Genomic DNA, 13,623 nt, shown 5'->3' on the forward strand with positions numbered 1-13,623 from the left:
GGCAGATTGTTTTTTCCCCGTCTTTAGTGTAATTGGGAGTGTTTAATCAGTACTTGTATTAGTTTAAATGCTGGAAATCCAGTTTGCATTTAAAATACTAAAAACAAAAACTTGAGAGCAGATATCTTTAATCAGCAGAAAGATTTTTCAACTGAAAGATAAGAAAATTTACAAAACAGTCGTTTTACCTAGACTTCTTAACACGGTACAAACAAATCTGTTAAGAAATTCATTCATTTTACAAGTTGTATCCAATAATTCAGTCAAAACTCCTGAACTAAAATTACCTCTGGTGTGTTTCAGTCAAACCAAACGACCGCAAACTTTCCCATCTGTACCTCTGGAAAGATTTTTCTTTTCTTTTAGATTTTACTTTGCTGCCAACATTTAGTCAGATTTGGCACAAGTGGATCAAAGTGAGCCAGGATGTTATTCTCAATATTCCCACTGTGTTCTGAAATACTCCGAAAACAGGATTATTGCATTGCAATTAAATTCAAATCTTATTTTCCCCAAATAAATTACAAAACAAAACACTATTTAAATCACAGCTCCTGAAAGTTTTGGCATAACTTATAATTTAAATATTTACTTACAGCAGGCACTTGTTTCTGATAGAGAAATCTAGCAGGTTTTTTTTCTGAAACTAGGTGGGAAAGAAATGTAAAATTATATTTTAATTTGCTGCAAAATATTTGCAATTAGATCAAATACTGTAAGAACTCTTCTGCTTTTATCATAATACTAGGAAACTTCAACATGTCAGAATATAACTTAATCTAACAATTTTTCTAAAGAATTACATAACTTAAGACGGTACATTCATAGAAATCTATTGCTTTTTTCCCCCCAATAGCATGCATCTCAATAAAGTGCAAAAATATCATTGGTTTAAATTATAGGAACAAGAAAAAAAATGTCACTGCAGCAAAATATAACAGAACATTTTTTTAAAGCATGAAATCATTTGACAGGTAAAATGATGTGCAGACCACAGAGGAATCATAAAGCAGAGTCATGATTGGTTAAGTTACTCCACATTATTGTCCTTGGTCCATTCAGTTCTTCTGGGAAGGGATGCCTGGTCCTTATAAATCATTATTATAAAGATAATTTTAACAACAACAATAATATATAATACTGTATTGCACAAATAGGATGAACATTATTGGAATTAAAGGTAAATTGTGGTCAACGTCAAAACCGGGACACCTGAAGTTTTAAGCTTCTTAGCCACTTACACAGAAGCAAATCTCATTTAAAAGAGGCAAGATTCACTTCTGGATGCGTTTGCCTGGCAGTGGTTCACATTTATTGCACCTGGCGAGTGTAATAAGTTTTCAAAGCGGAGCGCCGTCCTTTCAAAACGCTCAAGTCTAGAAAATATGGATTTCAACTCAGAGGTTCGCTAAGTGCATCTTTGGTGGCGCTTACAGAATTGGAAGCAAATATCTGGCTTCAAACAAACAAAAACAAAGAAACGGGGAATTCCTTCCTTTGACATTCATCACAGAGCTGATTCAGTTCGAGTCCAAGATCAAATCACAAAAGATGAAATGAACAGATGGTGGCGCTGCTTCGTGAGGTTTAGTTTGATTGGAGGTTGACAAAAGGTGAAAGTTTAACACTTTCCTGTCGTATAAATGTCCTTCGTTGTTCCCCCGACATGTTGTGGTCCTGTCCCCTCAAAGTGCAAAAATTAAAGCAGGAGAGTCACTTGCTTTACAGTTTCCTTTCGGCTCATCTCAGTTTTCCCCCCACCCCCACCTCCCTGGGCTATTTAGTGCTTCCATGATGAATAACATAGTAGTCATGGAAATACATCAGCACTGCAATGGGCTGCCCAATGATGAGCGAGAGCCAGACGGCCGCGTTGCCGTAGTTTCCGTTCAGGTAGCGACCCACAAACCAAGCCAGAGGAACCTGCGGGGAGGAAAAGTGGGAATAAGTGGAAACCAGAGAGATATGAAAACAAACAAACAGAAATAAATGATTCTGAGTGTTTTACCTGAGCCATCATTCCCATAAAGGCCCAAAGTCTGAACATCTTCAGAGGAATGCTAACCAGGTACTGAGGAGAGAGAATCCAGATTAAATGGGCTTTAGAAACGACACACTCTCCTTTAAGGCGTCGACGTGGAATGAATTAGTCTACATCTATTTATTATTTTGCCAACATGTTAAAATGTTATGGGCTCTTAATGCTAAGAAATGTTCTGTAACATTCAACATAACAGAAACTTTCCAGCCAGTCATTTTGAAGTTATTTTCCTAATTTCAGTCAGACTTTTTTGTTTCTGTCTGAAAAAAGCTTTTCATTAGCAGAACTGAAGGGATAAAAATAACATTTACATAAAAATATCCAAGGAGAGAAAAATTGTCCCTTACCTCATGGAAGAACGCAGAAACTAAGAAGACAGCAGTTTGAGCCAGAAACTTGTTGGTCCCTCTTTTTAGCATCGGCTTGTAGAAATGTCTGTAAAACAGGCACAAACACACAATTTAATTTAGCCAAATAATAACACACTTACACACGGCGTTAACTTAATACCCAGGAGTTTTGACCTCACCTCAGGCACCATTTGTGAACAGGGATATTCCAGTTAGCCCAGAAATATGTGACGGTCTCCGAGTTCCTGAAATGGGACAGAAAGGAAAAGTCATGATTTATAAAACCAGTAGACGCGAATCAAACACCATATAATGTTTTCTAAAAATGTTTTTGTGATTGACAACTACAACAACAATAAATAAAATCTGAAATTAATTAATTTTAATCAGAAAGGAAAGTTGAACATTTCCTAAATTCAACAGAGTTCAGAGATTTTATAACGATTATATTATTTTTCTTCTTTTAGAAAATTTAGAGGCATTTTATTTTTCTACTATGCATCTACATCAAGCTCATACTTTGCAAGCCAGTTTCAAACACCAGGTTTTAATAATTATAAGAGCTCAAAGAGAAACAGAGATCTGGGTTAGCAAAGTAAAAGTCCGATTGGTGCCGATGTGTTTGCACATTTTATACGTTGGCAAAATCAAGTGTTTAAATTTGCACTTTCAGCTCAAACTTGAACATAAACTCAACTCACCACCAGTCCCTGTAGAACTCCCTGTCTCCAAACTGCAGCAGTTCTGCCACAACATTCATAGAGGAATGGAAAAACCAGTAAAAGAATATCAACCATATTAGATGGTTGGGGACCTGAGAGAGGAGAGCAGGAAGAAGTTTGGGTTGGTTAGATCACACCAACACATCCTAATAACAGAGAATATCAAGCAGGGATGTTGTCCTGCATTAAAAGATATTCTTAGCTTAAATACTATATTTTGTTATTTATTCATTAGTCTGCAAATTTTAAGGTTCTGCGCTGACACTCACTGCTAACTTGAGCAATCGCTCCACCATCCGAGAAAAATCCATTTCCTGCAACAAGCAAGGAAGAAAATATTAACTCTTAATATCAGGGATTAAACTTTTTATATCCTGTATACAAGAGATAACCATCTTATATGGTTAATATTCCAAAAACTGTTAAATAATAATAATTTTGTCAGTAGACAAACGGTGTACATACCCGGAAAGGTTTCATAGAATTTTGAATTGTGGGAACCATCCACTGAAAGAGACGTATTTTAATTAATTTTGTTTAATTTCAGTCGGTAAATCAATAAGTATGATAGAAAATGGTCAGAACTGCCTCTTTGTATGAGGAAAAGTGAGTATTTCTACTGATGAAACTGAAGTAAAAAGTCATAGTAAGTGGTTTATTCAGACTGAAAGTAAAACTCCGGTTCAAACTGCAACGCTGACTCAAAATTAAGAACAATTTGAACCTGGACAGAACAGGTCAACCACAAAAGCAAACAAAAATATAGGTCTGTGATAAAAATGTTGCTTCTGTTTTTTATTTTGCATATTAGAAGGTTGAATAATCACATTAGACCTTTCATGTTAATTTGTGAATTTGTGTTATTCTTATGCTGTGACTAATATAAAATTCAATCATACCTGCTGTATCAATCCCACCAACAACTGCATAAGAAAAAGCTGGAAAAGATGAGAAGTCATGAATGAAACGAAAGCTTCACACAGCTACACCTGCTGTGATTCATAATGTTACAAACGTCTTCTCACCATTTCGAAAAGCCGCCTTATCAGGAACCGTTTACGTATCCGTGGAGATCGAGGGAAGTTGAGCTGGTAGCACAGAGTTGGGGCAAAAACAAAGTAGTACATGTCTGAAGACAAATAAACAAGTCAGGTCAACCGGTTATCCAACACTAAAGAAACAAAAGAACAAGTTCACTTGATTTCTACTTAAACTCTGAGGATTGTCGTGTTCTGGAACACTAAATATCTACATGTCAAATATTAACCAGATTAAATATTTGCTCCATCTACAACTGATGCGATGTAGTAAACTGATTTGTACCATTACTATCTGCATCTGATTTTGGAGTCAATGTAAAAAGACTTATTAATGTTAAACTGGAACAATTTAATAAAACTGTTCATCATCTTTGGGCAACAAGCTTCAAATACATGCCAGATGTTTCATGTTTCATGTAAATGTTTCTGCTTTGCCTGGATTAAAACGTACCTCTGTGTGTGAGGTTTCCTGGGTAGGAGACCAGAGAGTGAACTGCTGAGCCGTTTGACTGCTGAACATCAGGACCTACAAACAGAAGGAGAGAAAACGGACTGAATTTAGGGATTATTACTCTCATCGGTCTAAAGTAAATTTACAGAGTCCAAACAACCAAAGGTTATGGAGAGGTAATATTTTGCTTCTTTTATTTACTCCATGCTCTCTTTCCTGCACCACCATTACGTAAGAAAGCTCTTTAACAAAATTAAACTCTGCTAAATAGACAAACGCCTCTCTTGGCTTACTTCTCCAGTCAGGATGCTTTATTTACTCGTCAGTGAATGCAGATACACTTACATGAATATGATCGCGTTAGGCTTTTGGCTTTGGCTTGTCTGATCTCTCTGCACCACCTGTTGGCGTCCTGATAAGAGTAAAGCTTGAGAAACAGCACAGTGTAGATTCCTAGAGAAAAAACACCACCCACTGACAGACAAGGAAACGACCATTAATATGAGGAGTAAAAAAATTAAAGTATATACACTAAAACAAAAAAGATCTATTTGGCCATATTCATGGTCAAAATGAAAAATAAGATAACTTCTATGATTTTAAAGTAAAATGACACGCATGCTAAACATTAGTACCAAAGATTAAAGGTTAGAGTTGGTGTCTTATTGTGCATTTAAACACACCTGGGGTCATGGAGGTCACAGAGAGGACCGTGGCAGAGGAGAAGGTCAACATGAACGTGAGGTTGAAAATGTGAAGAATCCTTCCGGTAGTTTCAGAGATCGTACCCTGGCAAACATTACAGAGAATATGCATCTTTTTTTCACTTTTGCCATAGTAACAATTAAAGAGTTATCAGCTGTGAGAATGAAGTTATGCAGGTCAGAGCAGTCATAAATATGAGCACTGCTGGGCTAATAAAGCACATCGTGAAATGCCATAAAAGGATAATTCAATCCCGTTTACGATGTCTGGGAACAATAAACGAGTTTAAGGAGTTAAATGAAAATGTGTGTTAAATGAAAAAGAGCCCATGTAGATCATTATATGGACCTACCACTGCCAGACGCCTCTCTACGTACAAGGCTGTCAGGATGAACAGGTTGGACGCTAAAACAAATAAGAGGAACAGTTTCATGAGCTGCAACAATACATGAATACCAAGACTTACCAAAACACACTGATTATAGCATGAAACGTACAAGTAAAGCTTTTCCTTCAGCTACGTTTACAATAATCAACATCTCACAAAAACAACTAGCAGTGAGAAACAGCTACAGATCTCAGTCTGATAAACTGAATTCGAAGATCTCTAAATGACTGGAGTGATTGGATTAGACGTTTCAGGATATAAAATGTACAAATTTGTTTTGTAAAGTGTCTGCAAGTGTCATTTAGCTACTATAAATAACACATTTCAGGTTTCAGGTCAGACTAAATTAATCAAATCTTTGTGCTTTAAATAAAATTTGATCCGTATTTTGCATTTTGTTTGCGTCTCATATCATGAGCTCCAAAGATACACTGTGATGCCAGATGAGAGCTGAAACACAAATGTAACTAAAAAAAAAACTTCTTTGTATCATCTGTAAATACTAAAGTGTAGTAATTTTAATTTCCATTATATCAATAAAACGGAGGCTTCATACCAATGATCAGGCAGGCTGCTGGCCAGCTGTAGGGGTCCTTCAAGAAAAGAGACACGACTTGGATTGGATCTACTAGGATGCCGTACCTGGAGGAAGAAAACAAGATCGTTTTACAGCCATGTGGTTAAATCAACAGAGAGACTGGACGAACGGCCGCCCCAGCACCCAGCCACAGGACTAAGAGTTGTTAGTCTCTGTAGTGCTGCAAGTTTATATTTCAGGGAAACAGGAAGTCATGGATTACAGTACTAATTAAAATGTTATAGTGATTCAGATTAGTTTGAAATTTCTGTAAGTTGAATTTATTTTATTACAATTGTTGCAGTGACATTTGCTGGACCCTGGGAGTAAATGGAAGTCCAAACATGTTTGCGTACATATATCTATACATATGTGGCTTCTGTGTTTGTGCACACTCACTTGATGATGTTCTCCAAGAAGAGTCGTGCATTACTGAGCACCTACAAGGAAAAATAGAAAAGCAAAAGATAAGAAGCAATTCAAGTCAAAGAAAAGGAATAATTTCTTCTGGTAATTCATCGAGCCTGAACTTTGCAAAGACGATTTAAAAAATGCTCAGCTTTAAATCTCCTGATCGTTGTTTTCGAATCTATTAACTCTGGTCAGATCTGCCTGCAGACTGACCCGTTTTTCTTTCACTGTATACAGAGTCAGGTATTGTTCTAAGCAAGAACAGAAAAGTAGCTTAACAAGACCAAACAGTACCTACCCATAAAACACACAAAGAGGAAGAGATTACAGGCTGAGTGACATCTGTCAAAATCAATCACATTTGTTTCACACCTAAACGTGGCAACAAATCCCTGCAGCTGCTCCCTCTGCTAGCTAAAATCACTATGATATCGTTAAGCAATTAAGTTCAAGGTTCAGCTTCACCTTGTAGGATATAAAACGGACTGCAGAAGTACACAGTGTGTAAGACTCATGCACACCATTTTTAGATCTGTCACGGTTTCTATAAGAGAGTTTCTGAATGAATGCATAATCAGAGGCATGACATAATCATGTTAAAGAGGATATTCTATGGTTTGAATTCAATAATGTCCTTTGTCCGAACTGCTAACCTTTGCCTTAGTAAGCTTTGAGATAAACGAGGTTCATCGTGAATGAAGGGACTATTGGCCTTTGTGAAGCAAAATGATTGCAAAACGGGTTCTCGCAACAGTCCAGCTGTACCAGTGTGTCCATCACTCTCCAAAAGCACAGAGAGGTTAGAGAGTGAGGGGAGGTCGACTGAAGTAAGTGAACAGCAGGAATACTGACACTTTTACAACACGAGTGAAATCAAGGGGAAGCTTTTTTTTTTTCATTAATTAGCTGTTAGCTAAAATCCTCAAAATGAACAAATAGAAATACTTGAAGCATATTACTTTGAATTACACTTTTTAAATACTTTAGTGAGACAGATTTGTTTAACATTACTATAAGAAGTCAATGCCACAGTGCACAAATTTAATATGAAATTTATTTTAATAAAAAGTGCAAAACAGTCCAATCAATTGCACAAGTTTATAATTTGATTAAATGAGTTGCTATGCATAATGTTTGAAATACTTGTGACAAACTTTTTTCCCACCCCATATGAATCCAACTGCACCAGAAATGCAACACATTTTGATGAGAGAAAGTATATTTCAGTGCCTTTAGATGATGAGACAAAACAGGTTTTAGTGGCAGGTAGGATAAAAATAGAAGGAGATACTAGAGTTGAATGAACTTTATCCTACTGACATACAAATATGATTTGGAGAAAATTCAGCTTCTAAAGGCTGAATTATCAAAGATTTTGTCTGGTTAGGGGAAAAAGGGAAGTTTTATTTTGGTCTGACCTGGTTTTCCTGTTGATCTCTTCTTTCATCTCATCAGGGCTTAATCCCAATTCATAAATAAAACCTATGCGTTCTCACAATGATTCTCCATTATTCCCCAGCAATCACAGAAATACAACAGAACGACAAGCACGGATTTCTGGTATTCTGATATGTTTATACTCAAGGATAAACACGCATAACATCCAATATTTCCTCTGTGGAAACTTGCACCTCTGCAGACGACTTCCTTGGAATATAGCCAATGGCAGTAAAAAGCAAATTAGCCAACAAATAACATTCAAGACATACAAGTTAAACCCTCTGTAGTTTGGCTTGTAACCCTCTGAACAAAGACTCTCTCTAAAAAGCGTAAGCAAAGCCAGGTGGTGACGGCAAACAGCATAAAACATGGTTGTCATAGAGATATAAACATTCAAAACAGGATTATTTTAGTCGGAGTGCAAATTAGGGTTGGTTTTTAGAAAAACTTTGGAAACAATTTCCTAGAAGCAGCTTGTGATCCTCTCTGGGCGATACTTTTGAGCCAAAGATTTAGGAGCATTAAACAAATAAAAAGGTAATCCCTAATTACTGACAAAATTAGCAATTATTTACTCTCCCTCTCTGCATGGCTCAGGTTTTCAATATTTAGCTATATAAATAAGACTTTTAGCCATTGATTTATAAAGTACACCACTTCTATTACTGATTTTTATTATACGTTACTGTAGGTGATCAGTTCAGTTAAAAACGCACACAAAAATCTGTGTAATAATATAATAAACCGTAACAGCAGCAGCACCTCAATACATTTTCTGTTGAGGAAATGTGAAATTATGACATCTGAACACTGGCACTCGCCAATTTGTCCGGAATGGCATCAAACGCAAGTGCAATATTTTGAAGTGATAAAATACTAAACTTTGACATTAATAAAGCAATCAAACATGCCATCAAAATGACATTAACTCCTTATAATTCATCTTAATGCTGTCTGGTATGTAGTGAAAATTGGTCAGAGCAGCACATTTTCTCAGTCACTGTTTGTCACTAAATGCAGCTTGCATTTTTCATTGGACACACTGTTTCGTCTTAATATCGCCAGAGTGTTTCTAAGCCTGCTTGAAACAGCATCTGTAATTGCCACATGTGGTGCAAAGACACCACATGTGGTGGGCATTGAAAGAAACATCTTTCAATGCCCACACAGTTTTACTCACCAGCATGACAACACACCAGTTTAGGATTCCTCTGTAGTTGCTGTAGCCGCTGGCTGAGCTTAGGAGAGATTCCTGTAGGACATGGCAGCTGCAAAACAAAATGGAAATAAAACTTCAAGTATTTTGAGTAAATGTTTGGTTTAATGATTAAATACCCAGTGATTACATTATCTGTCAAAGTTTCCTGAACTCATCAACAATAAGTAAATAGAAAAGGTAACATTGTCATTAATAGAAAGACACCAGAATTTGACTGCGTTCACCCTGCAGCCTGAAATGATCCAATTCCGATTTTTTTTTGTGTGTGTGTGTGTTAAATCGTTTTTTGCCGTGGCCATTCATACTGCCAAATAAATGCAACCTGCATGCGTTCTGCAGTGAACAGGCAAACGACCTGAAAATGTCCCGCATGCCCAGTAGAGGGCGCTATAGCGTCAGCGTTCTGCCAACTGCCATAAAAAGAAGAAGTGCTCAATGTTTGCGGAAGTAAATATGGAGGCTAACGGTGGAGCTTAGCTTACACATTTGAAGTTGTTGTCCGACCGGAGCAGCACATTAACAACTTAATCCCCATTATAGTTCGTCATGGTTGTTTTTTTTTCACGCTTGCGCTTATCAAGACACAGAATAGTGACGTTCAGTTCAGATGAATACGACCGGGTCGCACTTGAATCGGATACGTATCGGATATGGATCGCATTCGAAAAGAATCCGACTTGTGCTGTTTAGACTGTCATGAAAAGATCAGATACAGGTCACATTAAGTCAAAAAAAATCGTAATTGGGTCACTTCAGCCTGGAGTGTGAACGCAGCCTCTGATATTCGAAACGTATCGGATTCAAATGTGATCTAACTTCCAAGTCGCATTTGTCCGAAATGAACGTCACCGACACCCGACAAACGTCTCTATCCTGTGTCCTGACACGCGAAAGCAGGAAGAAAAACATCAATCATGGCGGAGTGTAATGAGGATCAAGTTGTTAATGTGCTGCTCTGATTGGACAACAACTTTAAAATCGTAAGCTACTTTCACAAACACTGAGCACTGCTTTTATGGTGGTTGGCAAAATGTTGGACACTTTCAGGTCATTTGCAGTTCACACAGGGGAACACATACAAGTCTAACATATCTGGAAGTGTGAACTATGGAAACCCATTTCTGCCATGAAAGAAAAAATAAAAGACCAACAGGAAATCATAATTTCGACTTTCAAAGTCAAAATTTTGGCTTTGAAAGTCGAAATTATGACTTACAAAGTCGAAATTATGATTTCCTGTTAGTCTTCTATTTTTTCTTCCATGGTGGAAATGGGCTTCCACAGCCACGGCCAAAAAAAAGAAAAAAGAAAGTAAGAAAGAAAAGAAAAAAAATATCAGATTTGACAAAAAATAGAATTGGGTCACTTTAGACTGCAGTGTGAATGTAGCCTTTGTGACTCAATGTAATTAACATTGAAATCATTGTTTTGTATCCAACATATTCTTCTATGCATTCTCTGTATTTATTCAAATACTCTTGTTGAGAACTATTCCCCCGTTTTATTTTATGCAATATTTACTCAGGTAGACCATATTGATGATTTTGAACTTCTTTCTTCTTCAAAAATACAGATTCTGCTCTGCTATCCTTTTGGTAACTCAGTCATGTTGTACTTGCCTGATTAGGAAATCATTTTCCCTGAATGAGTAACACCCCGCAATCCAATATGGGTTCCAACCACTGCAACAGGCAGTCAAAGAGTTGTGAAAATGTAGGTCAAAGGGTGTGATCATGAAAAAATTGAGTAAACTTAGGCTTTTCATCAGTCAGATTTTTTCCCCCACAATTATACATGAGAAAGAACAAAAAAAAGGTGTTACAAAAGGACTAGACATCTGAAAGGAAATGAGTCAGTAACAGAACTCACTGAGCTGTTTTTCACACCTTTTCAGTGTGCAAACCTTTCACACACTGAAAAGGTGAAAAGGTTGAAAGCAAGATTAAAACATATGAAACAGGATGACTCTCTCCCTCACACTAAAACCTCATAGCAAGTAAGACAATGACCTAGTTTCAAGGTTTCCTGTGTTACTAGAATTCACATCACTTAGTATGACACCACATTATTAGTCAGGCTCAATTCTTTACACTTTGTAGATACATATTCAGCATAAAAATGACTTTTTAAGGAGTCTGGCATGTCTGACAAAAATAAAAAAAATAATCGCATAGTTGTTATTTAGCCATCTTGAGGTTATTTCTTGTCCAAACATGTCTTAAAATCAATTTTACAGATTCAGATGCATCTCTAAGATAAGTGGCAAACTTATCACGACAGTAAATCAATATTAGTGCTTTGATACATTTTCATAATTTATGTTGGATTAAAAATTACTAAAGCACATACTTTCTCTGCTGTGTGATGTACCCAGAAAAAGACATTTAATTTAGTGAACTAGTAGCTGTGACACATGGGTTTTAATTCTTTTTGCAACTAAGCATCTCAAAAGTGTTTGGCCACATTTCCTCAAATATGAGTGGCAAAAGGAAAGCCATTTTTAACGAAGAAAAGCCATAAGTAGACAGCAAACATCTGGAAGAAGCTGCTCTGTGCAGAGGAAAGGCAACTCTACAGATTACTTTAAATACATCACTTCAACTGTCAAGCATGGTGGAAGCATCACACTGTGAGGATGCTTTACGTTAACATGGACAGAGCAGAGTCAAGCTAAACATGAGCAACCCTGGGCAGGTGATCAGATTCCAGCTAGGGGTTGAGGTGTTAAACCGAGAGAAATGGGGGCATTTCAACAGGGATTTCATCACAATATTCAGTAGTACTATCAGAATAACACATTTTCTTGATATCCCTGAGCCCAGAAAGACAACAACCCTCATCCTGCAGCCAGAGCAGCAATAGAGTGGCTTAGATCAAATTACATTTGCATGTTAGAATGGCCCAATCAGTGTCTAGGCCTAAGTCCAGCTGAGAAGTGGTGGTCAGACCAAATTTAATTGTACTTCCAAGGTGCTCATCATTCAATCTGATTCAGCTGTTTAGTGAAGAAAAGTGGGCAAAAATGTCAGTTCCTCGATGTGAGAAGCAGGTAGAAACATAACCCGTAAAACCTGGAGATGTAATTGCTGCAATTACAGAAAATGACAAAAAAAATGATGACGTCAGGATTTTCATTTATAAAAACAATATATTCTGATAAAAATGTACGCAATGTTGTTAAATGCAAGAAATAAAGAGAGGAGAGAGTTGGGAAGGTTCATATCAGTCTACAGACTTCTAGGATGAGTGGGAACATTAGTCTGATGGGTCTCTGTTGGAAACTATTGGCCCCATTTATTTATTATAAACGAAACAATCATTAATTGGGCGGCTGCAAACACCCAGAGATGTATCCCAAATTAGCTTAATACCACAAATCCCCAAGGAGGCAGAGGTGCATACTTACACCTAATATGATGTACAGCATGTTTACAGATTGAATTAAAACGGATCTAAACATTATTGTTTTACTTCGTCGCCTACCGTAGGACCGTGACCGTGTTTTTGTAAAAGACCGACGATTACCTGAGTCTGTCGTTGATATCTTCCACCGCACTGCTTTGCTTCCTCGGACTGTTACGGGACTGCTGCTGCTTTTTCCCCGTCTCTTCTCTGCCCACATTCCCATTGTGACTGGCGTGCTTCTTGGAAACCTCCGGCGCCGCTGCTTTGACTCCAGCGGGACTCTGTGGAGGTTTCCCCCCGGCATCATGCACCTTGGTGCCGTTGGCTTGTTTCACGCTGGCAGCTCCTCCACCGCCGGAGAAGGTAGTCCTCCTCTTGCGTGCTGCGGGCCCCTTCGTGTCGCTCATTTTTGCGGGATTCAGTCACGCAGTTTCTATCTGCCAGACATTGCTAATACATAACTGTCGTCGCTCCTTTTTTCTCTCTTTGTCAGCAGAACAAACAGCAGCTGAGCACTTCCCTCCTTGGAGCGCTATGCCAGTGCTAGTATAGAAAAAAAAAAAGAAGCGCTTTATTAGGCTACCACTAAAGCTCAAGGTGCGTTTGACTCTTTTCGGTTGCCAGACCTTCGTTTATAAAGCAAACATCCCCCTATCTGGCTTGACGCGTTGACCAACTTCCGCATTTGAAGCAGTTTTTTCGCAAGTTATTTCCTTATCTACATGAAAGATTAGCGCTGCTCCAACCAATAAATACAACCAGCAAGCTTTTAATTATACGTAGTAGTACTTTTATCAAATCATGACTGCTTTCTCAATCTTAAACCTATTCTTTTGCTTGTTTTTAATGGAACATTACAATTTTGTCTTAAAAA

At 37.5% G+C, this 13,623-nt stretch overlaps 1 protein-coding gene across 1 annotated transcript; it reads right to left on the reverse strand.

Annotated features, from left to right (window-relative positions):
• Positions 1-111: 111 nt before the first annotated feature.
• On the reverse strand, positions 112-13,524 carry dgat1a (diacylglycerol O-acyltransferase 1a). Its single transcript, XM_007564889.2, has 17 exons — positions 12,870-13,524; positions 9,306-9,393; positions 6,674-6,714; positions 6,254-6,339; positions 5,662-5,714; positions 5,288-5,393; positions 4,950-5,078; positions 4,605-4,679; positions 4,139-4,242; positions 4,013-4,051; positions 3,579-3,620; positions 3,383-3,427; positions 3,093-3,205; positions 2,571-2,636; positions 2,389-2,476; positions 2,009-2,071; positions 112-1,923 (listed from the first exon to the last, which is right to left on the reverse strand). The coding sequence occupies exons 1-17, from the start codon at positions 13,154-13,156 to the stop codon at positions 1,777-1,779; spliced, it is 1,572 nt and encodes a 523-aa protein (XP_007564951.1). The 5' UTR covers positions 13,157-13,524; the 3' UTR covers positions 112-1,776.
• Between the last annotated feature and the right edge of the window lie 99 nt (positions 13,525-13,623).

The sequence above is a fragment of the Poecilia formosa genome, unplaced genomic scaffold (assembly GCF_000485575.1).
Source record: "Poecilia formosa unplaced genomic scaffold, Poecilia_formosa-5.1.2 Scaffold169, whole genome shotgun sequence".
Classification (NCBI taxonomy): Eukaryota; Metazoa; Chordata; class Actinopteri; order Cyprinodontiformes; family Poeciliidae; genus Poecilia; species Poecilia formosa.

What these genes read in the sequence shown, in the direction of transcription:
- dgat1a (XM_007564889.2), bottom strand. Translation starts at nt 13,156, where the DNA reads ATGAGCGACACGAAGGGGCCCGCAGCACGCAAGAGGAGGACTACCTTC. An exon ending in AGCAGCCTGCCTGATCATTG is followed by an intron (nt 5,715 to 6,253) that starts GTATGAAGCCTC and finishes TATTTGTTTTAG; the next exon opens with CGTCCAACCTGTTCATCCTG. An exon ending in AGGAAACCTCACACACAGAG is followed by an intron (nt 4,243 to 4,604) that starts GTACGTTTTAAT and finishes ATTTGTCTTCAG; the next exon opens with ACATGTACTACTTTGTTTTT.